A 25,542-nucleotide genomic window follows, 5' to 3' on the forward strand; every position below is an offset into this window, starting at 1 on the left:
AATCATTGACTTAATTAATCATATGAAACATAAATCAATTTTTCTCCTCTTCAGAGGAAAGTTTGACTTTCCTTTTCCTTTCCACAAAGAACTGACTGTGATGGTTTTACATTCTGGCACTTTTTAGAAGCTGTTCATTGCTTATGTGGTTTTTAAAAAGCTGTAAAAATGGTGCCTGAAAAATAATAAACTATAACAACTGATAAAGGAATTTTTTTAAAATGTTTCTTTGCTGATCTACCTCTCTTGTTCTCTTTGTAGAACTTATGACCTTTATTTCCTAACTTATTATGGATCCAGTTTGTCAGTTTACTGCTAAGACTGTGTAACCTAATCAGAGGTAAAGCCAGCAGAATTAATAGGACACATGAGCAAACAACATTATCCAGCTCAAAGATGGAAAAACTGGGTTCAAAGGAGTGCTACAATACTTTTATAAGCCTAGAAATGTAAAAAAAACCCATAAGCTTCTCACTAGTTTCACCTCCTGCATCTTGCATATCAGGTCCCAGGAGAGGAGAGAGATCAGCCCATGACATAGGTGTCTTTTCTCACCTCCATCCTCACTGCATTCTTTCTTCACAACAGTCATGTAAAGAGAAATGCTCAGTTAATGAATGCTAAATTATGATTTAAAATTTTCCTGTCAGTCTTATAAAAGGCATAACTTGGAGCATTGTCCAGGGAAATTCAGCAATATAGATATTGCACTCTTGTAACGTAAGTGCCCTGTTCAGGATAGCAGACACACATGTTTACACCAGTGGTGATTTTATTCGTCAAGTCTTTTTCTATATATCTAATATAATTAATTTAGTCACTGCCTAGTGTTTTTAGAAGATATTTAAGTATGATGAAGCTTTTGTTCATGTTAAAACAGGGTGAATTAATTGAGCCCTTATTAAATTGCCAATGTTTTTGGTAATCTATGTGTCTAGCACCAAAGAAGCCTCCACCTCCACCAAAAGAAGAAAAAAAAGATGAAAAAAAAGATGAAAAAAAAGAAGAAAAGAAAGAGGAGGCAGAAGCAAAGCCAGAGGAGGATCATTACTGTGATATGCTGTGCTGTAAATTCAAAAAACCTCCACTGAAAAAATACATAGAGTATATGAAGCTACCAGATACCATTGACTCATACACAGGTAAATTTAAAGCTGTTTAATAGAACAGGGTAAAGTCATATTGAAGTGACCTGATATTACATGGCACCTGTGAGCCACCATAAGATACACATTCCAGTTTGCAACTCCCAGGGACACAGAGGTCCTGTCCTAAACAACATTTATTCCAAACAGGGAAAAGTGACAACAGTTGTAAAGATGGTATGCAAAAAAGTTTAATGCAAACTTACGAGATTTAGAACCCAAGTCTTCTGTTTCTTGATCTGGAATTTGTACCATTCATTAGGGCCAAATAATTATTTTGTCAGTTATAATATACATGAGCAAGATGCAGTATTTTATATACAATCATTGTATTTGATCATATAAGTTTCTTCAGGGGCACTGAATATGCTCTCTTTTTTGCAAATTCCTTGTGTGACTCCTATTTCCAAGCCACATCATTTTAGCAGCATTCCAGTTTCAAAAGGAAGTTGGTTTGGGCTGAAGCATTCCCAGAGAATGCAGCAGAATGAATGTGGCTAAAAAATGACAACAGGCTCCAAGTTCACGCCTCTGTTCAATGCTTTTCCTTTCAGATCGCCGTTATGTGGCATGGCTCATGCTTGTGACAATTGCCTATAACTGGAACTGCTGGTTCATTCCCCTGCGCTACGTGTTCCCATATCAAACCCCCAGTAACACGATGTACTGGTTTGCCATTGATGTCATGTGCGACATCTGCTACCTGTGCGACTTGATCATTTTCCAGCCCCGAGTGCGGTTTATCAAAGGGGGAGATATAATAGTAAGTATTGGAAGTGGGACTCCCATGGGCAGTAGTGGTGTGTTAGAGTATAGAAATTCATCCAAGCTGACCCTTCTTTTTTATCACTATGTCAAATCTATGTAGCTTTTTTATCAAAGGATAATATATTTTTCATCACTGTCCTTCCATTCTACACTGATGTTCCATTATCCTATGTAGGAAGAAACATATCCATTATCTGAATTCTTAAAAATTGAGAAAAAACCAGATTTGAAAGTAACAGATGAGAACAGCTGAAACAGGCATACAGCTCTAAACAGATTCCTCACTGGAATCAGTGGTCATATGTACTCATGCACATATATGTATCTGTTTGTATGTTTGTGTGAAACTTTCATCTATTTGCCTTGTACCAGAATCACAGTTGAAGACAGGGCATATTCTGCTAGAGTTGGAAAAGATATGCATGCTTTGTAACAGATTGTGAGATGGTGGTTTTATTTTTTTCCAAAATCAGAACAAATCCCTGTAATTTTAGGATACTTTGAAAATAATTCATTTGAGGTAATCCCTTTTGGGGAAATTTTGATTCTTGCAACAATTTTTGTGTTATCTTTTTATAGAAAAAATGTAAAATACAATTTTAAACAGGTATTTGAAAGCTTGCCCTTAACCTACCAAATGATATCTAGAATGTTAATTTTTCTCTAGTCTTCCCTGCTTTTGATTATTTGACATCTTATAGAAAAAAGACACCTAATTCAGAAGAAAAAAAGTTTTGATAACTTCAGCATGACATTACTGTGCCCAACAGACAGAAAATTCAAAATTATATATCTTCAAATCTAATTTGGAACTAGCTTTACTTCAGCGCTTTTACAAAAAAATTATGCATTGTACATGCACAATATTACTGATACCTTTACAGACCAAGCTGTGCAAATATAATTTCAATAGGTATTAAATGCAGTGCAGTGGAACGTATCTTTCCACACCAAGACATTCAGTAACTGGATCTTGCCTAAATCCCACAAAACTCAATTTTTATGAGCAAAGTTAAAATTCTAGCATACAAAGCTCAGCTTGTATTTCCCTTGAAGCTGTTTGTACAATTCACATATTTGAGTGCACAGAAGCCATCTCCTGCCTGATCTCCTGCACTTAGTTTAATGTTTAAACTGATAATAGTGAAAGTTGGAAGGGAAATATGATTAAGATCTTAAATCTATTTTTAAAGTTTCCCTGATATAAATACAGAAAATAATAGATAAATTTCTTTATATACTTGTGATTATCCTTTCTTATTTTATTAGCATCAGTTCTCATGAAGAACAATTTAAAAATAAAAAGCTAATCATTACTAATGAATGCAGTGTTGATTGTGGTAATGCTAGTAATGCTAGCATGTTAATGTTAGCATTCAAAGAGCTAATTTTGTACAGCACCATTAGAAACACTCTTTGAGATTTTTTCTTGGAATCACTGCAGATAAATGCATTTTTTGCCATGAAATTGAAGGGGGTTGGGTTGAACATGAAGTCATACAGATATCTTGAAAGAGAATTTTTGTAGAAAAAATGTAATGTACTTTTCTAGACTAACATCCAGATAGGAAAAAAATCAGACAAAGCCTAAATCTCATTTTTTCAAGTCATTCTAATAAAATCTGATCTAATGCAAGCTAGACTAATAACAGTACTTCTCAGAAATATCTACAGATATTTCTCTATTCATACTTTTAGACCATCATTAATTTAACTGTCATCACCCCTACTGTACTGTGGAGTAACAGAGGCTCATCCTTGACATTTTGATCCTGATTTTGCCTTTTTCTCCTTTCATTATCTCTGTAGTCAGACAGAGCAGAAACTGCAAAATTCTACCGCAGCACTGTGAAGTTTCGGGTAAGTAGAACCTGTGTTACTGATAGCAATATGAAGTTCTGGCTGTTCACAGGATTTTTTTTTTTTTACATTCACTGAAAATCACTGTTGGTTTAAAAATATCACCAGAAAGCATTGGCTTAATGGCATATCAGTGCTCAGCAGGTGGAGACTGACATCTTCATAAACAGTCTTTAACTGGAAGAGAGAATATTTATAAGTGAAATTCTAAATATTATTTTGGAATTATAATAAATTAATGAAATAGAATTTGATTAGTTTTTGTGAGGTCATCCCAGCATACACTAAAGACAATAGCACCACTTGCCAGAGATTCATTAAAAAAAACTAAAACTCCTGAAGAGAGATGATAACTCTTTTCTGTAACCTCTTTTGAAGTACCTTATTGAATGGAATATTTCATCACTCACAGTAGTCAAAAATTCAAACTAAGATTTTTTTATGCTTATGGCACTTTATAAAAACAAAGATGCATTTGTTAACGTTGCTCCTAAATGTTGGGGTTATTTTGTCAATGGAAGATAGGTAATTCATTGAATTCCTGATGAACATACAGCTCTGTGACATTAAGCACACTTCTCAACTATTGCCCTCTCCTCTTCTCTACTTTTGCAACTGCCTTGTTCTGAGTTATTTTTTTTTCTCCGTGACTAGTAACTTAAATACTTGATGTTAAGCTATCCAAAAGTGCAGGATATACACCATGCAGTCAAATGGGTTCAATACAGTGAAACTTAAAGCAAGAGACCAAAGTGGATTTGTATGGTTTTAAGTTCACACTTGCTGTATGTTTAGGACTCTTGATTTCTGAAAAAACTAGTAAGAGTTGAGTGTTCTCACTACATGCAAAGTATAGATATAACATGGGGATTTGTCATATGATTAATTACTAATTACCAGTTACTGATATTATTGCACTTTTGACTAAATTTTCCCTCCTCTTAGACATATGTCTGAAAGTGGGAGAGAGAGACCATAAGAGGCTGTTTTTCTCAATCAATTTTTTTGTTTGCTTTGCACACTGTTCAGGTATTAATTGTCTCTTACCTGCATGGAATAAAAGGTCAGTGCTGCAGGCTGGTTGCTGCCAACACAATTTACACCCCTCAGAGCAAAGGCATTTCTGTTTTAAGTGAGATGAAGCCCAGAGTTCCACATCCCACTCTTACGTCCAAGCAATAACAGCAACAAAGGAAGGTATCCAAAGGTCTTTAAAAAGGAAAAGATAAATTTGCCACAGCTTTCCTTCTCTTCGGAAAGAATAAAGATACACATAAGAAGAGTAGTCACAGATTTGATGGACTGCAGGGAGATGTTGAAAACCTTAGTGGTATGAGAAGAAGCAGCATACAAATTTGATAGAAGAAAAGATCTATTAAAAAAAAAACCCTAAACAACCAACTAACCAAAAAAACCCCAAAAACCAGCCAAATTTATTATCCTACGATGAATCTGTTGTTTGGAACACATGCTTTCTGCAGGTTGCAAGCAAGAAATCTAGCTCATTGTGCTCCCTCAAATTGTTTAAGGCAGACTTGTTTTAAAAACTTTTAAGAAGGACTTTTAAGAAGTGCTTGTGTAGTGGCCTCTCCACCTGCACTCACCAGCCCCATGCCAAACATTTTAGTCTGATCAGAACTACAACTGGAAAACCAGAATATATTAATAATCAAATATATGAGATACTGTTAATAATCCACATGAAACAGATTAAAATCTCAGGCATAAAAGCAGGGCAAAGCCAAGCAGTTGGTATTTTCAATGAGATAATGTACCTGCCAGTACTTAGGCACCTACATGCTTAGCATGCTGACTCTTCAAATATTATCACAGTCATAATTCAGTCTAAGCAGGTTTTTGACAGCAAATAAATACATTATGATTACTATGAAGTTTAAATTGACCCCTCTGCTCTTCAACAGCTTGATGTGCTATCAGTGTTTCCATTTGACATTTTATACTTCTTATTTGGATTTAATCCAGCACTTCGAGCAAACAGGATGCTAAAGGTAAGATCTGTGTTAGTGATGGATGGCTAAACATGCCTAGATGTTTTTGCAATGCAACAGAATTTTTTTATAATATTTAGGAATATGGAATTTAGAAACTGTAAAATATCTTCAGGATAAGGTACAACATAACTTAATAAAGAAACAAAAAATACAAATCATAGTCTAGCCAAATTAAGCTATTATTTTCTTATTTTTCTTCTGACTTTATTTTCTAATTTCAAAAAAGTATTTTTAATTAAAGCTTGGTTTTTCACATTATTTAAATTAATCTCAAATTATCTGCTTAGTTTTCAAATATTAAAAAAATTACTAATTAATGCCAATGTACCTTCCCCTTTTGTTGCTTATGTTAGGTGTTTAAAAACATAGGAGGTAATTTTGAGGACAAAAACTATACACAGAATACCTATCAAGCACAAACCTACTTTTGGTATCGACTCCAAAGACCTTGGAGTTGTATAATGAAAGGTCTGAGAAGTGATTAGAATACAGTATCTAGCAGGCCACTCTCTGGCTAAATGCATTTCTCTGCACACAATCAACATGTTGACAAAGAATTGGTTTTCATTTAAAGCTGGGGGGAGTACAGAACTCTGACAATAAAATGAAGGTATTCTTCACTTTGGTATTCAATAAAAAATTAAAAATTCCTTAAATCAGAACCAAAATAACATGAAAGAATGAAAAGTTAAATAGTAGCTTGTATTAGGCAACCAGCTGTGTATTGAAAAAAACAAGGAAAAAAGCTACATGCAATCACTAATGTTCAACTGCAAATACTAAACAGGAAGAACTCAATACAGCTGCCATTGATGCCACAGGGTATCCTTTAGTATGTGGCTCTTGATACGTATGATCACTTACTGGAGAATTACTGGAATCAGGAAGCGAAAAAACGCATGTAATTCTTTGTGATCATGTTGCCCAAGCAATTATATATGTATGAGGAAGTAGAAGTTGTTCACCTGCAGTACTCTCACCAAAACAGCAAGGTTATTTCTGTAATCACTCAACACCCAGAAAAACACTTGACTCAAATTTATCTTTACTTTTCAGCTCATATTTTTGTTAAATGTTTGTCATGGTTTAGAAATAGTGCTCTCCATTTTAGTACTCCCACTAAACCTGTATGCCTGGTCCCTCTCCCCCCTCAACAGGAGGCACAAAAGGCAAGAATCACAGGTTGAGGTAAGAACAATTTACTGGAAACAACAACGAGATAAGAAAAGAAACACTAACAACATTGTCAGTGACAGAGACTATAAGAAAAGAAGTAATTCACATGGTAAACCTCCCCAGTAACAAACAATACCAGACAGCGCCCTCTGCTAGATTTTCTCAACAGGAAGAAACAACTTTCTTGACTGGAAGAGACAGCCCACTTATCCCACTCCCAGCAATGAGCTGAGGTGGTATAAAATAACATGAGTCCTAGCCATGCCCCTTCCAGCTACTGCAAAAATTAACCCTGTCCTGGCCAGAACCAATACAAAGTTTGATTACTGAAAAATCCATTTTCAAAATGTGTATGTGAATTGATGTCAGTACTATTATAAAAAAAATGTGTACTGAAAAATAGTGATTGGATTACTTTCATTTGTTTTCCATTCAGCATAACACGTTCTTTGAGTTTAATGATCGTTTGGAAGCTATTATGGAAAAAGCATACATCTACAGGTATGTGCTGATAAAACTCAAGTAAGCACGCAAAGCTTGGCACAGAATGCATTTCAAGCAATTTCATGAGTTGTCAGTTAAGCATTGGGTGGAATATGATACATCTTTAACCATTCAATTTAAAGAGTTTTTTTAAAAATATCTGCCTTTATGGTAATCATTAAAATAATATATATAAGGCATCACTTACGTATGAAATCTAGCTCAGTTCAGCTGGCCTTGTTCAGGCAAAATGTTCACCAAACTGAGGCTTCTGCCAAAAATCTAATTGATCAGAAGTTTCAGAAAAATTCTTTAATGAAAGAGCTAAAAACACTTTCTTTAATTTGCTAATAGTGGTTCCAAATCCCCAGAAGCTGTTTATTTGTACTTAATAAGAATTATGAGCCTTAGCCTGTGTCAACATTTTTCTTCAAACATGCTCTCCCCATGAACCTGGCATATACAGGAACTTGATCCTTCACTGCACTGACTGCAGCTGGAATGAGGATCAATTCAGCACAGTTCACAAATAGCGATTATAACCGTAGTCTGCTGAACTGTGTTCTCACCTTCTGCACTGACAGAAAGAATTTTGGATCCAACTCAAGTAGTCCACGGACATAGCTATGGCAAGTTTCACAGGCCCCTCAGCTGCCAGCAATGCTGCTAAGATCCAATGAACCCATCTGCTTTGTCATTATTATCAATGTCAGGCCTAGTTTATCTTGTGTAATACCTACACCAACAGATCCTTTTCCCTGTCCCAGTTTTGGGGCATGTATTGTTCCTGTCTGTTGGTGCTGTAGAAATATGTTGATTACCATCTTATTTAATTTCAGAGATTATTGCACTTAAACAATACACTTATATTAATACACTCAAATGAGATATTTTATGAGATTCAAAAACAAGATAAATTTAAAAGGAGGTTCAAATATCATGTCTTTCATTTTTTCATGTACCTGTGAAATAAAACAAAGCTTAAAAGTTTGAAAGTTCTACTAAAATATATTTGAGATGCTGACCTTCACAAAACTTATTCTTACATTTACCTTTCTTTTCATTCATGGAAGATTCCTTCGTAGTTTGATTTGGGTTTTTTGGTTTGGTTTGGTTTTCTGATTTTTTTTTAATTCTTTTGGTTCAAGAGAGGACTGAATTTCCACAAGATGAAGAAATTTCTAGTCAGTTTCTGAATCTCTGCCTTCTTCAGTTTCTAATTTCATTTTTAAAAAATGGGCCTTCATCTGCTTATGGTGTTTAACTTTTTCTAATATTGATAAGCTTTAAAATTAATTGTTTTAAAATTAATTATTTTCCATATTATATCCTTTGCTTTTTGGAGTCATAATTCAATGCTTTTTCTGTGTCTTCTATAATGCTTGCAATGAGCATTGTGAGATACATTATATATAATATAGATAGTATATAATAATATAGACAATTCTGAATCCAGTAATTAGTTTGTATGTAACAATACTGTTCTATGTATATGGATTTCAAAGAAATGGCAACAAATTTAAAACTCATTTTCACCCAAATAAAGTTTTTTCAAGGGACAGAGTTTCACACTTTTATGAAAATTCGGGACAGGAGATGAATGTTCAAAGGACAAATTGTGAAGGAGATGTGTATATCTTCAGCTAGACCAGCCTTGAAGGATGTGATGTTTATTTACATGTCAAAAACAGGTGCTCATTTAGAAAGGCTAAGACACACAGAGAAGATCTCACTGGTCCTGTAAAATGTATGCAGTAGCAGAGCCAGCTACTCTGCTCTGTCAGAGAGTATTTTAGCATGGTATTGATTAAGAACCACAATTGTGTTGCTGCTTGTGTCTTTGTTTCCTGGCCAAAGGCCCAGTCAGGTTGCCAGTATTAAATCACTTGCAGAATGTAAACTGCAGAATCTAAATATTTCAAAGTGAATCTATTGTCTAATTCATATTTCAGAAAACACTGACTCCCGATTTTGCTCATTGACAAATGGAGAACAGAGGTAGTTATACAGAAGAGTACAGGCAGAAACTAAAAAATCTTTAAAAACCCAGTCTTTTTGTGCAAACGACTGCATTTAATTTTAATGTTGCAATCTTGCTTTGTCTGAGATTGGTATAACCACACTTTGAGCAATACGGCACCAATAACTAGATAATATCAAACTAAGCTTCTACAGCAAGGGGGATTCTCTTCTCAAACTAGTTTGACTTTGTAGGAATAGAACTAGCATGAGTTACTTACATCTTCTCATTTTGATATATTTAACATATGTCTGGTGAAATACAACACAGTAAAGGTGTCTGGAATCCTCACTCAGACCTCAGGAGTTCACTTTCATGGATTCAAACTTGAACAGAAGACCTAGCATGGACAATATTGCAACATTACAAGATCACAACAGGTCTCTGCTGTTCTCTGTAGATTGCAATCCTAAACAGAGTTGTCCTGGAAGCACAACAACTTTTAAACAGAGAAATAGCATTCATTTGTGAGCATCATAAAGAAGAAGAGTACACTTAGGTAGATTATCTAACGGCATGGAAAGGCTAAGGAGGGCATAAAAAGGCACCTGAAGAAGCAGAAAAGGAGTGCTTAATGAAGTAACCACAGAGATATTAGCTTCCATTATCTTTGTTTATAGACCCAACTTAGTTAGATCTTATTAAATTCTCATAAAACCACTTACTCAGTTATTCTGTACTGCATACTGCATTGAATTCTAGCTGTAGCAGATAAATTCATTAACTACCAGCCTGTGTTTAGGCAAGTACTGCACTTTTTCTGCTTATTTATCCCCTGCTTGTATGAATATTTCAATAGAGATCTAAATCCAGGAGACATTTCTTTTGATCCCTATGCACTGAACAGAGGATATACAACAAGATCATTATTGTATTAACAGAAAGCCGTTTGGTGCTAAAGTAGTTAATCATTGGTATTCTTCAAAGAACTGGCCACAGGCATAGGAACTGGGATCAGGAATGATATAACTCCTGCTGTAGAGACTAAATCATACTATTTAGTGGATCTGCTGCAGGTTTTATACTACAGGTCTTGTAAAGCAGTTCATTTCTGACCTCAGACATTTCTTGGCTTTGGTTCACAAGTTTAGAGTCTATCTTGGATAGAGTTTGGGAAACACATTATTTTTCACCCTGTACCCTCATTAATATAGCTTCGAATTTCTGGAAATATTCATAGCTGTTTAAAGAAGTGGACTATAAAATCCTCAGGGAACCATAGTTTAAAAATTTCCCCATGACAAATATTCTAGGGAAGATATTTATTTGACCTTGGACAGATGTGAGAGATGGGTAACTGCCAGCCATTTTTTTCATAGACTCAATACAGGTGGGGAACTACTTAGCTTTATGCTTAACATTAACATTGTTAATCCAAAAAAGTAATGGGTTCCATATTAAGAAAAAAAAAAAGGAAAAATTTAAGTTGATTTACACGAGTCTGTTGACTTTTATAGGGTCATTCGAACAACTGGATACTTGCTGTTTATCTTGCACATTAATGCATGCCTGTATTATTGGGCTTCAGACTATGAAGGAATTGGCAGCACGAGATGGGTGTATGATGGCGAAGGAAACATGTAAGTCCTTTTCTTTTACAAGAGATTTTTTTTTTGCTCATTCCCACCTCCCCATCCTTCTCCCATGCCACTGCTTACTTTTTTAAGTGCTTGGATAGCAAACTTTTAGTATCATAACTGCTGATTAGCAGCTTTCAATAGTAGCACATATTTGGAGTGCAGGTGCAGTGAATAATCAGTTCACCACTTTCAGCTTTTATAGGCTTATGAGTCAGTGCTAAGTGCTGACTTAATTAAACATTTAGAAAGCAACAAGGGTCATAAATGAAACTTACTGCTTTCATATGCACATGGGAACTGTTAGAAGGATTGTATATCAATCCCTCTAAAGAAACACAGGGACAGTTTGGGAGTTTTTTTGCTGCCACACAGCATTGTGTCATTAAGTGTAACATTTTAGTCCCTCTACACCATGGTGATTGGTCTGAAAAAATTCCACCAGCTCTCACTCATTTTTTGAGAAGGTAATGCTTAAACATGTGGCAGAGTGTCTTCAGAGGAAACTACTGGATTTTGGCTCAATTTTCCATAAACTCCTTGTGACAGCACTGGTTGGGTACAAAGTAAGGACCATTTATCAAGATGATGGAGAAGAAGTAAGAGAAAAAAGCAAACTCCTAATATACTTTGTGTGTAGTTTTGTAAAGATATATCTAGTAGGTTCAGTTGTATGAACATTCATTTCTTTCAAAGGCTATAATATAGTTAAAGCCACAGAAGTTCAGTTTGTTCTTTGATTACATTCCTTGCAAAACCACATATAGTATCCTATTGCTGTCATAAATTGCCTTCTAAACAACTTTTCACCCTTCTCTTGGACATGTGCTCCTCTTGTTTGTAGTTTTGTCAGTCTTCACAAGTTTGGTGTCAAGTCACTACCTTGAAGAGCAAAACACACTTTGTGTAAACCAGCACTGATTTTTTATACATAGGGTTATCTCTTAGAAAAAAAAGACATATCTGAAGTTTCCACACACCATTAAAATACACAGCTTGAGTACTGCAGTCAGACATGTGCAAACAGGATCATGGAGCTTAGTGGAATCACTTATGCAAGTGAAGTTATAGATGGGTGTTTATTTGCAGGATTGAGGTTTCCAGAAATCTGACAAGAAAAACGCAGAAGCAAATTCCATTATAGCTATTTTTTGTTAATGTGATTCTTGGGAACACTTGCCTCATACCCAAAAATTAAGGTACGTAAGAATAAGAAACCTGAAAACTCTGAAAGTAGAGAGTTTACTCAGTCTTCAGGTTTTCAATGCTTCTTCAGAACAGTCTAGAGAATAGGCAAGAAAGAATTACCTGTTTTTCACGGACAAAAATATTTCACATTTTTCTCAGAAAAGCAATTGGTAGAAATCATCAAATGTTTGAGGATTTTTTCACACACAGAGGCATCATGTGAACATTAGTTATAATTGGAGATGTAAGTGTTTTTCAACTTATCAGACAAGATACTTCTAGGTATATTCGTTTATTAGGAAAGCAGATATAAGAATAATTTGTCAGGGAAAGTGACTAGTACTGTAGCATATATTATGGCACAGCAGTGAACTTATAATTTTTCTTTCACAGAGCACTCAAGGTTGACAATATTTGAAGCAAAATATGCCAGTACTCTCACAAAGAATGGGAACATATTCAGAAAGATATTAGGGATACATAGCTACTTAGCTAATTTTGCAAAATGACGGTAAGCAGTTTGACAAGGTAGCCAAAGTTCTAGCTGTCTCAGACTACACTGATCCACAGAAAATGATCTGGCACTGATTTAGTGGCCCTAATGCTTTATGTGGAATTCCTGCTTTGTCCATAAAATATTGCTAGTTATGGCCAAAACCAGTTCTTAAAAATGTCAACACTCATAGAATTTTTTTCTTTTCCTTTTCCAGGCTAAAAGGAAGTAACAGACAGCAGTTCCCATTATTAGTTTGATTGCATACATGTTCCTGAACAGGCACACTAGCTGGTGAACTATCTATAAAACTAAATCTGTAACTAACAGCTATACACAACACTCAAACCACAAGCAAAATTATCAAAGTAGCTCTTCTGCAACTTTCCACAAGCTCTATTCTTTTCTGGTTCTTGTCCAGGCTGTAAAGTGCTAGTATCAGTCCAAAATTTGAGCTCTTTTGCATAGAAGCGTTCAGTCAAAGCTTTTGACTTGAGATGTAAAAGGCAGTCAATTTTACCTCCCTGCAACACTCCCAAATTAGCCACACATGACATTTCCAGTATTGAAAGTGCACAGCTTGAGTTAGGCAAGACCTTAGTCTCTCCTAAAGCAGAAGCACTAATGCAACTAATCACTAATGCAACACTAGAGCATCACTAATGCAACACCAGAGTGTAGAGTCTATGCAAAGACAGTAGCAGAACTTGAAAAGGTCTCTTAAGTGTGCATTTTCAACTATATGTGTTTATTTACAATCAAATTTAACTATCCAAGTAAAAGGTCAATCTCCCTAATTCCTGAGGAAAATGGACAAATCTTTTTTCAGGGATTCAACATAATGTCATTGTTCTGAATTGGTCCAAAGAAGTATCTCTCTTTCATCACTGCTCACAGAGAAACTAAAACCAGGGAGCTGAAATTCTCATGCAAACCCTCCAGGTCAACAGTAAATTTAGGCAAAACAAATCATTTCACTTTGCTCACTCTTCTGTTGTTTGCAAAGAGTCTGCAAAATTATTTGGCAAATTTAAGACATCTATTTGCATCCCAATTATGTTTCTCTGTAGTGTGCTGCCTTCCTGTTCCGGGACAGACTTAGTGGATATCTGTAAGTCCCAGAAAATGGTCACTGTAAGTGTCTAGAACAAATCCACTCCTTTGGTATGCATTGCCCACTGCACAGTGAGACTGGCAAATCTTGAAATGTACCTCATGGGTTTCAGCTGTGCATTGCTCTTGCAATAGGTCTGATGTGTCACGATTGCAGTGCTTGCTATGCGAAGACAGTTTTGTGCCTCCAGGCAAGCTGTGAATGCACAGCCCAGCTTATATGTCAGACTTGCAGACCTGCTCCCCACAGCCATACTTTTTAAAGTAAAAGCTTTATAGTTTGCTCCACTGTGTCTGAGATCATCATCATCACAGGCACCTGATGAACACGTCACTCTAGAAGAGGTACCAAGAAGGAAGTCATTAGTTTATAAAGGCTGCTGCTTTATTCTGTTTAAACCCATCCTGGCTGTAATCTGAGAGGAGTCAAATGTGAAACAATGCTTCCCCAGGCTGAAATGAATATGTGAATACCACAAAATCTGAGAGACACACACACACAGACTTGATTTACCTGCACTAACCAAAACCATGAAAGAAGTTTAGTGTATTCTGAAATGGACTTTTCTGAAAAAGATATTTCTATTGACATAATATTACAAGGTATCTTATTTGCAGTGTTTCTGAATGTTTTCATACCTGGGATTTTTTTTTAAGGAAAAATTTAGTACTTTGATTGCCTGAAGGATAAACATACTCCCTATGATGTGTGGAGGCAAAAATCCCTTTCTTGTCTCATGACTTTTGTTTACTTCAACAGTAATTTTATAGCAGGCTGGTAAGCTGTATAGTGAACAGTGATAGTTTCCAGACACATGCTGGTAGGAAGCAGAGCTGCTAATACTGTTGAAATAGGAGTTGTTTTTTCTGGCTTTCCTCAAACAAAATTTACAATCTCATTTCCCCCCTTCTAAGGGAAGAAAAAAGCTGCTCTGTATTTCAACTGTACAACTTCCATTTCAGATTAAAATAAAAACAAAAATGCATAAATGGAGAAAACCTGTTCCAAAGAGATAGAGAATATCATGTGCCTTGCCAATAGAAAGTTTCTTTTGAAGTAAAATCACAGAAGAATACAGTATATTAACTAAATCTTAAGAAAGGGTAGAAAGATATTTAAAAAAACCCTCACATTTTGGACATACAACACTGCAAAGAAGAATGTGACCCCTAAATTTCTCTGAGGAGTTGCTTTCATTCTTTGTAGACATTCCCAGAATAAAGATTATATTGTCTATCATGGTGGAGTTTGCACACTTGGCATGCAGAGCCTTTGAGGGTGAGTGATTTGCTTAATTACTGTTTTTTTCTAAAGTAAGTACCACAGAAGTATTGTTGACTTCTTTACTTTTATATTACCCAATTATACATGTTTCAAGCACCACATCATTCTCAGTTATGGCAAATCAATATGATTTTAATATCCTTTACATAATTCCCCTCAGCCAAGCTAAAAGCATCATTTTATGCTTAAATCTGTAATTCTTCCAAAATGGACCTCAGTCTTTTTCTTAATTATTTGTTTATGCTACAGAAGTCTAAGGAAAAGCTGCCACTTATGCATACTTTGCTGAAAACATGCATATGTGTTTTTTTTTTCCCAAGTGAAAATATTATTGTGGCGTAATCCAGCAGTTCATTTTGCATCCCTAACAAGGAAAAATGTTAAAATGGAAAATATGCAATGAATTTTTTATTTAAGGACTCTGAACTAAAATTGCCAATTCTGACTGTTAATATCTGAAACTAGAAAACTATGGCAAAAGTGATCATTGTTACTGCATTTTCTTAATCTGCAGCCAAGAAAAAAGGGACTTCGTAATGAAAAGCAGATATCAATTGCTTGGTAAAGCCTTACATTTTGGGTGAAAAACTTGAAAATACTTTCAAGTGATTTAAGAAAAAACAAACCTCATTGGAACTGTTTTTTATCATTTGTTTATTTTCTCATATTTGCACAAAACTGACCCTGCAGCTGTATTATTACATGAACCTCTTATTATAGTGGAGCTCGTATCTTAAAAAGAGAGGAGTCTGAAATACACCTAATGTCTGCAAGCAGACCAGGTGTCCTCAGGTTCAGAGCAGGCATGAGATGATGCACATGAGACTTTCTATTTCAAAACAAACTTATCTCCAAAAGTATTTCTTCTGTGTCTTAGTGCTTGGGGTGGGGGGGGGGGTGTTTGGGTTTTAATTATTATTTAAAATGCAATGAAATTCAACACACATAAGGAATCATCATTGCTTCAGAAGCAGTAGTCACAGCTGAAGTAATACAAAATCCCACTTTATAATTAAGGTAAATGAAATTCCACTCCTAATCATCAGCAAAACTGAAGTCTGATTGTACAGAAACTTGGGAAGTCACATTTTAATTAATAGCAGGCTTTTAAAAATATACCTAAACCAATTATTTGTTTGCTCAGAAGAGAAGGAAATTATAGCATTCTCACAACGATTTGAACTAGTTATTCCCCAACTGCAATGCTGCATTACTTGTGGTATCATGTTCTAGAAAGAGATTTAAACCAGAATTTTAGAGATGCCAAGGAACTTTTTTAAAGCGTTCTGTCCAGGTCCTCTACTGTTTTCATAAACTTGTGTTATCATACTAGTAGAAATACATGACTTGAAGGCAAAAGGCTCCATAGTGAAAAAGGCAAGAAATATTTTGTTAAGGTGACAGAAGGATTTGTGGAGACCAGCAGTTAGGAGATATTAATAGAGGAGTCAGCCTTTCAGTGCTGAATTAGTGAAGTGGTTTGGAGAAGCTTAATTAACACATAGCTTGTGGAAATATGTAACCTTTTTGACATAACCCAGGAGGTAGAGCCAATGAAGGGTGCTCAAAAGCAGAGTGGGAGGAAGACCAGTATGGTAAAAGGAGTAAAAATGGACACAAGAAGAACAATATTGCATTTGTCATTCTCACCATAAAGCTTTACACTTGTGTCATCTCACTAAAACCATGAAGAGGACCTTCAAGTGTTTGAGCATCTATTATGCTGCTACAGAGACGCTCTGGGAAGTCTCCAACACTTTTACACTGCTTTTGACCATCTTCACTGGTAGCATTCTAGCACTGTAATTTCCATCTCGGCAATTTTGTACACAAGTCTTCTTTAATGCTACCTAGGATTACTAGAGAACAGTAAATTATAGCTGCATTTCCCATACATTCTTAGTTTGCTGTGAGAATATTCAACTCAACCTGACCTATGTAATTGTATCGTTTATAAATTCACAACCTTTTATAAAATGCTGAAAGTCTTTTGGACTGAAAAGCATCACTGAAAGGCCCAGCTCAGGTAGGCATATGTTTAACTTCAAACACATAAGTCGCTACAGTCTAACAAAAATGCTGTTTGTATCCACAGGTACCTGAGGTGTTACTACTGGGCAGTTCGTAGTTTGATCACCATCGGTGGCCTTGCAGAACCACAAACGCTGTTTGAGATAATTTTTCAACTGCTGAATTATTTCATGGGTGTCTTTGTCTTCTCCAGCTTAATTGGTCAGGTACATAAAAAATCAATAACAAGTTAGATTCAAATTACTGTAATGTAGTGATAACATATTCAGTTTAATGGACTTTAGTTCTGGGAAAAAGTTGAGTTTCCATCCTCTATTTTAATTTCAAACATACTTATTTTTCTGATAAATACATGTTTTTAATCAGTTCCCTGTTTTGCAGCTCTTTAGCACACAAGTTGATTAAAAGCCAAGACTCTGCAGGACACAGATGACCCTTGAAACTATGTATAATTACTTTTTTTTCCCCTTACTCACAGCCAAGGAGACAAATCTTTGACATTCACATTTTACTGTTAAATCTGAAATAAAAATTGTGATTGTTGAATAAGTCATGCTCAATACCACTACTGATAAGATTCTGTTAATGGAAATCCCATGATTTTTGTCAAACTGGAACTCTGATCTCTTCCACAAATTACAATATATTTGTCAATCTGAAAATTAACTGGTTTCTATTTCTCTTGGCTCCCATTTAAAAAAGCCCATGTCGCAGCAAATCAGTTATATTTCCAAATGAACATAATTGAAATATTTCTGGTTTGTAACTATTAAACTTGGGCTTTGATCATAGGTTTTAAAACACATTGCCTACAGAAAAACAAATGCTGAAATTTCTGAGTGAGGCTGTGCCTTATCAATTTCTGTAGAAACCATTCCAGACTTTTTGATTTGTCCACATCTGTTATAAAATTAATTATTAAAAAAAGAAACTAAATTAAAACTGAAATTCAATTCTTATTTTGAATACAACATTTGAAAAGTTCAATCCAGCAGCAAGAGGGTGCATATGTCTCTTGCTCTTTGGATCTGCAAGAAGGGGTAACTGTCACTGAAGAGACTCTTCCTTATATGATTTAAAATTCCTCCATAAACCAGAATTACCAAAAATAAAACAATACAGTCATATAAAATATTTCTTCTGGAAAACTATTGAATTCAAATGCATATAATTAAACTTCAGAGTTTGCATATTTATAATTTTACCCTAAATTGTTGTAACTATCAATGAAAGGCTCATTTCCCCAAGAAGATTCTACAGATGAATTTTTGTAACCAGTGTATTCATTTGCAGTCTCAAACTTTAAACCTTAACACACAAGCTGCTTCATTGCAGTTTGTTTGTTATAGTTCCTGTTTACAAAGAACCCTTAAAATTATTGAGTTATTCCTGCTTTAGCACACTTGCCTAAAAATTGTCACTCCAATTGCAATCAATTGCATCTCTGTAATAAAGAGCAAAACTCAGCCCATAGCACATTAATCCTTGGCAGGTGCCAGATGAAGCCATTCCAATAAAATACATCTGAATATTTATTCTTTTGAAGAAGGAATATCTGTGAACATTAACTCATCCACTTTCTAAAAACTGAATCACATTTGAGTTGAAATGTTAAATGATGTTCCTGCGTTAAAAAATTTAAGGTCACCTTTCAGCTCTCAGAGCTTAGGACTGATCTCAATTATTTAAACAGTGGCACAATCTTCGTTCTAGTAGTGTCAGATGATGCTATTACAGAAATTCAGCCCAGTTTGCTTTGCTTCTGACTTGCATTGCATGCCAAATATACAGTAGCTTTACTATGGATTTTTAAGAAAAGTATTATCTATAATTTTTATTCATGTCCAGAAATACAAGACAGAAGAATAAACTAAAACCCAGAAACAATTCCTCTAAAATCATGTTACAATCAGACAATCAGATTGAATCTGTAATGTTTCCGAAAAAGTGTATTAAGCACCTATTCAAAACATGCAGCTGAATGCATGTTTAAACTTTTATAAAAAATTAAATGCAAAAAGTATTATATTATTTTATAAGTTGCTGACAAGATATTAAAATCAAGACTAGTTTTTTTCTGAAATGTGTAGTAACAACAATTGACGTTTGCAGATGAGAGATGTAATTGGAGCAGCAACAGCAGGGCAGAACTACTTTCGTTCCTGTGTGGACAACACTGTCTCCTATATGAACACCTATTCTATTCCAAAATTGGTGCAAAATCGTGTTCGAACGTGGTATGAATACACATGGGACTCTCAAGGAATGCTGGGTGAGGATTTCCAATTCCAGTTACTTAGAATGTCTGAGTGAGAGCAGTCGTACAGATACAGCTATAGGGTGAAATTCACATTTCTCCTTTTCTGAATTGCATGTGGGAAGTCAGAGGAGATTGCTCAACTTACTTTAGAAAATAAAGAAACTACAAAGCAATATGATTCTTACTACTTCACAAATTTTACTCATTAATATAGTGGTTTGGTAATAATTTTCGACAAGATTTATTAAGCATCTTAGTAAAAGCATATTAGCTGCTTCCTCACTTGAACTCATAAGTGTTAGAATAACTCCATTAAGTTATTTTTGCTCGTTTTTGTGAACATTCCTTAATTTGTCTTTTTTTTTTTTTTTCCCAGATGAATCAGAATTACTGGAGCAGATGCCAACCAAAATGCATTTAGCTGTTGCAATTGACGTGAACTTTGCCATTGTCAACAAAGTGGACTTATTCAAAGCAAGTAGTTTTACAGGAGAATGCAGAAATATGTAGTACTCCATACAGAAACTTTGTTTTGTGCATCTTGCAACACTTAAGTACATGTTTGTTAGTATGCAAGGCAAAATAAGTCAAAGAACTATCTCAGTAAATGGAGACATCAGAACAAACCCAAGGGCCTGCATTTGGATTTCTTTTGTGTTGAGGCAGTGATCTTGAAAGAAACAAATGAGATTAGAACAAAATCCTGTTATGACAACATCCTATAGCTGATGGTATGGTCAGACTGTGAGTGAGTTCGGAGTATAACTAATCTCAACAGTCAGAGAATAATCTAATTTTTGACACAATCCACCCAGGTCTGCCTGAGAGATCACCCATGCTCCGTGTTCTGGCAATGTAACATTGGTGTAGAGAAAGCTGCATCATAGTCAGTTTTTGTGTGAAGGAGCTTTCTCTTTACTTATCATGGTAGTTTTCCAGAGCTACACTTTAAAAGTGTACTTAAAATTGGATTTCTGGGACAAAAGCAAGGAAACCCTGAGTTTTTAGAAGGCTACACAGAAAATTTACTTGTTAGGGTATTTGCAAGAAATCACATGATACACCTGTATAAAAATTACATGGCTGTATGTACATTTTTTTCTACATCTGCTGAAGACATAGAATTCATAGATTCATATGAGCATTTGACAGGATCTGTTATTTTCCCCTGGACTGGATTTTTAAAAAAATCCCATAAAACCCCCACAAAAACACATAAAGCTCTGAACATAACACTAACTGAGCTTCCTCAGAAAACCTAGATGCACAGAAACTCACTTTATAAAAAAATGAAAATATATTCAACCCATAGAGAACTTCATATGTATTTGAAATAACAACTCTTTCAGTCCTTTCTCAGCTCTAGTAGCTGATCTTTATGATGTTTTGAGTTTACATTCCAATTATGGAATCCCTGGATTGTTCCTGTATTGTTGGCTTTTGATGCACTAATAATCACTTTTAATACTGAATTAGCAGAGTGATCAACTCTATTTTAACAGGGCTGTGATACCCAGATGATATATGACATGCTGCTAAGGCTGAAATCCATTGTATATTTACCTGGTGACTTTGTCTGCAAAAAGGTGAGAATTCTTGTTTTATTCATATAAGAATTATGTTATGTGTTTTGTAAAAAGAGTTCAGATATCGGTCAACAATGTCCTTTAAATAAACTTAATCCTGACTGAATCAGAAAGCATAAAATTAATTAAGCTACTCTGTGTAATAACAACAAATGTGCTCTCAAATTTCAATCTAGAGCAAGACAATATGGATTTTATTACTTACATTACCAACCATGAAATTATAGTAATGTGGGAAAGTATTTAATGTAAATATGGCTTATTGAATGATCTGCCTTCACTCACAGCTCTGAGACATCTCCAGGTTTCCAGCTGAATGCTGTCACACTGTCTCGTAGAAAAGATGTCTATCTTGTCTCAACTTTTTGGCTTAAACCTGGCCAGATGGGTAGTTCACAGGTAAATCTCTGAGTTTCTGACCAGTGAGCCCAAATTTCCTTCCAGAAGGCATGTAAACATAGGGCAAAGTCAGATGCAATCACAGCTTGGGGGGATGAATAGTAATCTGTACTACTACTGCTCTGGCAAGTGACCCACAGGTCCCACCACCTGCACAAGTGACCATCAGAACCCCTTAACTTGTCTTTAGCCATTCTGCTCCAACATGCTCTCTAAGGTTCTGCTCCTTCCAATAGTTAAGTATGCAATCCTCCTCCAGAATGCTGGGCTAGCTCCACTGACTCCTCTGAGCAGAAGTTAAACATTTCTGAATACAGTGAAGGGTCAAGTATGTCCTTTCAAAGACCAGTCTTGAAAGAAACAAATGGGATTAGAACAAAATCCTGTTATGACAACATCCTATAGCTGATGGTCAACAATTGCTGTTGGCTAAGAAGAGTGGAAGAGTAGTTTGGTGTGTTTGCTTATACAATGCACAGCATGAAAGGATCTTAGACTGCAGCTGGGACTCTGACACAACAGAGAATAAAGGACAGCAACAGATTTAATGTCTTGATACTGCAGTCCAATGCAAACAGTTCTTAACAAAGACAGGTTATGAGAAATTGAGCTATCAACTTATTGCAGCTTGATTCAGAGCTAAAAGGCTTCTCCTTTGTATAAGTCGACTATGTGACCAACAACCATAGAAATCTTATTAATGCTGCAGCATGTATGGAACGTTGGAACCACCTTCCCCTTGGATGTATGCTGGTCTCATCCTACTTCACCCAAGAGATGCTGCGTGCAAGCTTGGAGCACCAAGAGAAGAAATAGAAAGTACAAGTCCCTTCATTTTCAGTCCTGGCTCAGTTGCTGCTGCTTTTTCACTTTTAAAACTAAATTGCCGCTTTACCTCCTAATAGTGGTAGACCCTCTGCTCATGAGAGAGTAGAAAGATATTTAAAGAAGGACCTGTAATATGATTTGAATAAAAAAAAAACATTGCTAAAACAGAGTTCTTTATGTGTTTGTATGCCCAGGGAGAGATTGGCAGAGAGATGTACATCATCAAACAGGGTGAAGTTCAAGTCCTTGGAGGCCCTGATGGTACCAAAGTCCTGGTTACACTAAGAGCAGGAGCTGTATTTGGGGAGATCAGGTAGGTCCATCAGAGTTTTTAATATTTTTTCATAGAACTTGTCAAATAATCACCAGTTGTTTAACTTTTCTGTGGAAGTGTGACAGTGGGGAGGCAAGAAAGTGGGTAGGATCAACAAAGAGGACACTTTGTTGAGCAAGGAGAAGCATTTAAGTGAAGGAAAATCTATGTGATGTAGCAGTGATTAATAGGGTAAGATCTGAGACCAGTATTTTGATCAATGCACACAGGGGTATAGAGAGAAATTCCTTCTTTAGCATTTTAAAGATTTAACACATCTCCCTGTTATGCTGTCTGCAATACAGGAGGACCAAATGCATTTTATTGTCTGTAGAATAAGACTAGATGCCCTTAAATGGCAGATGGCAAAGATGAAAATTAATCTCCAACACAATAGATACAAAAATCTAAAATAGCAATTAAAAATAGTTAATTTAAGAGCTGATTAAATTGCTGAAAATCAGACAACCCAATTTGAAAAAGCATTTATTTAAAAGCATACAAGACAAGAAAAAGGTGCATAGACCAGATTTTTGTCTGAATTTATCTGGATGAGAATTTTTTTGCTGGTGGCTACAAATAGTTTTTATTTTCTGCACGTACTTTCTATGCAAAATCCATTAACTCTTGTGTGCTAGGTTCCCCAGTTAGCCAATCGAGTGCTAGTTTTTAGGCACTGCATCCCTCTGCTGAGGTTGGCCCAAGGAAAAGTAAAATAAATGTGCTGCTGCATGTGATAAACTGGATCCTTGGTTTCTTCCAGCTGCCTGTCTGTTATTGTTAATGATCTTGCTGGTAGCTTTAATCTGCCTTTTGAAGAGCAATAATCAGCTCTGTACTAGGTTTACATTTGTCCTCTAGTTATGTCTCCCTTTGTAGTAGGGGAAACATTCCTGTTTTTCCAGTGATGTGCTTACAGAACTTGCTTAGACCTCAAGTGGAAAACTGATATATCAAGTTACAGAACTTGTTCATTAAGTGGGAAAGTGAAATTACATGAGGTCTTTGAGAAGGTTATTTGGAAAGTATTTCTCTGTGTGACAATATAATTACCTGAGCAAAGCCTCCAAATGAAAGGCTGTATTGTAAGTTATGCAGAAAGACTGAGAATGTACTCATCAATAAGGGCTAAAGCAGTCCCCATATGTAACACACACGTGGTTTTCAATTATTTGTCTGGTATTTGAAGTGAGAACTTTGTATTTTAAACTGAGAAATTATAACTATTGGTTTCAAAACAAGGAAGGGGTTCTTACACTTTTGATCTAACACAGGTGAGCACTTGTTTCCATGTGAGAACCACACAATGACCTTTAAAGACTAATTTCTCCGTATGTGTTACTCTTTACATAATTGCCAATATGGCCAGCAAAACCTTCAGCAATATTATAACACAAAGTGTAGTGTTCTAGTCTGGTTTTATTCATCACTGACCTACTGCAGTAGCAAGCCCATTCAGACACGTGTAATTTGCATATAAAATATCAAGCAGTGGATAAACTCAAGGAAAAAAAACCACAGCAACTGGCAGACAAGATGCACTAAGTTTATCAGTAGAGATATGCTCTTCCTAGTGGCAAGGTGCTAGAAAATAATGAGTTTGTATTCTGCCTTTCTATATAATTTTTTCAAGGTCTTCTGAATAGAGAATACCACAGGCAAATGGAAAATGATATTCTTTAATGGATTTCGTACTACTTTTTCTAGGACATCCAAGTTTTCCTCTCACTTCATAATGGTTATAACCTGATATCAGGCTGATTTCCTTCTGATTTCCAATTCAAGATTTGTTTGGAGAAATATGTCAGCTTCCTTCTGAGTGTTTTAGGTACATGATTTATAAGATGCTTGCTATTTAATCTCACTCTGTTCAAAATGCATGGCAAGGATGCTTAAAAGTCTCCAGGAGCAAAGGAACTGAAGAAAATAAAAACTGTTTATTTCCAAAAAAATCCCTGAATTATATAGAAAGCCAATGCTATAGTAACAATCAAACATGTCCATTGCCAATTTCATCCTTGAAAATTATTACAGAAAGGGATTAATAATAGGAGTTCAAATTAACATTTTACCCTCATTGCAACTTTCCTGTATAGATATCAGTTTGGGGAAGTAAAATAATTTCAGAATCAGAAGCAAACAGATTGTTGTCTTAATGAGAGCCCATCAGCAAAGACAATTCAGAACAAAAGAAATTCAGTTATAACAACATTTCACTAGCCCAGAGAAAGTTACACTTCAAGCCAGATGTCCTCATTCATCCGTTTACTGGTATTTCTCCAGAGCTATTTCCTATCAGAAAATGTTAATTCTGGAAAAACTAAAACATTTCTCCATTTTATGTAAATTTTTGACAGGAAGATCTCTAAATGTTTCATCTCAGCATCAACTTTCAGCTGTTTTTTTAATTTTAATCTTTATATAAAAAATCCAAACTACAGGGACTATTTAGTTTTGTGACATTTTCCAGTACTCTGGTCCAGGATTTCCCTCAAAGTAGTAGCTGCTGTTTTTGATAGGCTCTGCCCTGTGGAATTTGACATCCTTATCAGAAGCAAGATCCCGACCTATTTCCCTTTCCTGACTTACCAGTTCTCATATGCACATAGGTGCCCAGCTGAGCCACCACAATCCTGCATGTTAAGCTGATAACAGAAGCCATTCCCCAGTTTCTATTAACAGCAGCTTCCCACAGAGATCAGCTATAAAAACAATAGATAAACTGAGTCATCACTTTGACAACTTTATAGCTTGAAATTTAATTTGCTAGCATAGGAATTCTAAGGTTATCAATTTCTACTATTATTACAGGATTTCACGCTCACAACTGGAGTAAAAAATGTTAGGTAAAAAAAGCAGATTTCGTGATTAATATAGATATTGCATTACCAAGAACCCCTGCAAGGCAAATGTATGTGTTTTAAAAAATTTGGTCATGTAACTCTTTACACACTAGCCAAAACAGATTGAATGCTGAAGTACCATAACTTTGTCCTTAGTCAAAG

The 25,542-nt window shown here is 35.5% G+C and overlaps 1 protein-coding gene across 1 annotated transcript in view; it reads left to right on the forward strand.

The window, feature by feature from the left end:
- The window catches only part of CNGB3 (cyclic nucleotide gated channel subunit beta 3), a 60,420-nt gene that overhangs the window by 28,366 nt on the left and 6,512 nt on the right, over positions 1-25,542 (forward strand). Inside the window, exons 5-15 of the mRNA XM_068182974.1 lie at positions 939-1,142; positions 1,700-1,912; positions 3,727-3,773; positions 5,696-5,782; positions 7,398-7,462; positions 10,922-11,044; positions 17,216-17,357; positions 19,264-19,423; positions 19,788-19,885; positions 20,914-20,997; positions 22,419-22,537. Of these exons, the coding sequence (XP_068039075.1) occupies positions 939-1,142; positions 1,700-1,912; positions 3,727-3,773; positions 5,696-5,782; positions 7,398-7,462; positions 10,922-11,044; positions 17,216-17,357; positions 19,264-19,423; positions 19,788-19,885; positions 20,914-20,997; positions 22,419-22,537 (1,342 nt within the window). The remainder of the gene's footprint in view (positions 1-938; positions 1,143-1,699; positions 1,913-3,726; positions 3,774-5,695; positions 5,783-7,397; positions 7,463-10,921; positions 11,045-17,215; positions 17,358-19,263; positions 19,424-19,787; positions 19,886-20,913; positions 20,998-22,418; positions 22,538-25,542) is intronic.

Source organism: Anomalospiza imberbis, chromosome 1, assembly GCF_031753505.1.
Source record: "Anomalospiza imberbis isolate Cuckoo-Finch-1a 21T00152 chromosome 1, ASM3175350v1, whole genome shotgun sequence".
Taxonomy (NCBI): Eukaryota; Metazoa; Chordata; class Aves; order Passeriformes; family Viduidae; genus Anomalospiza; species Anomalospiza imberbis.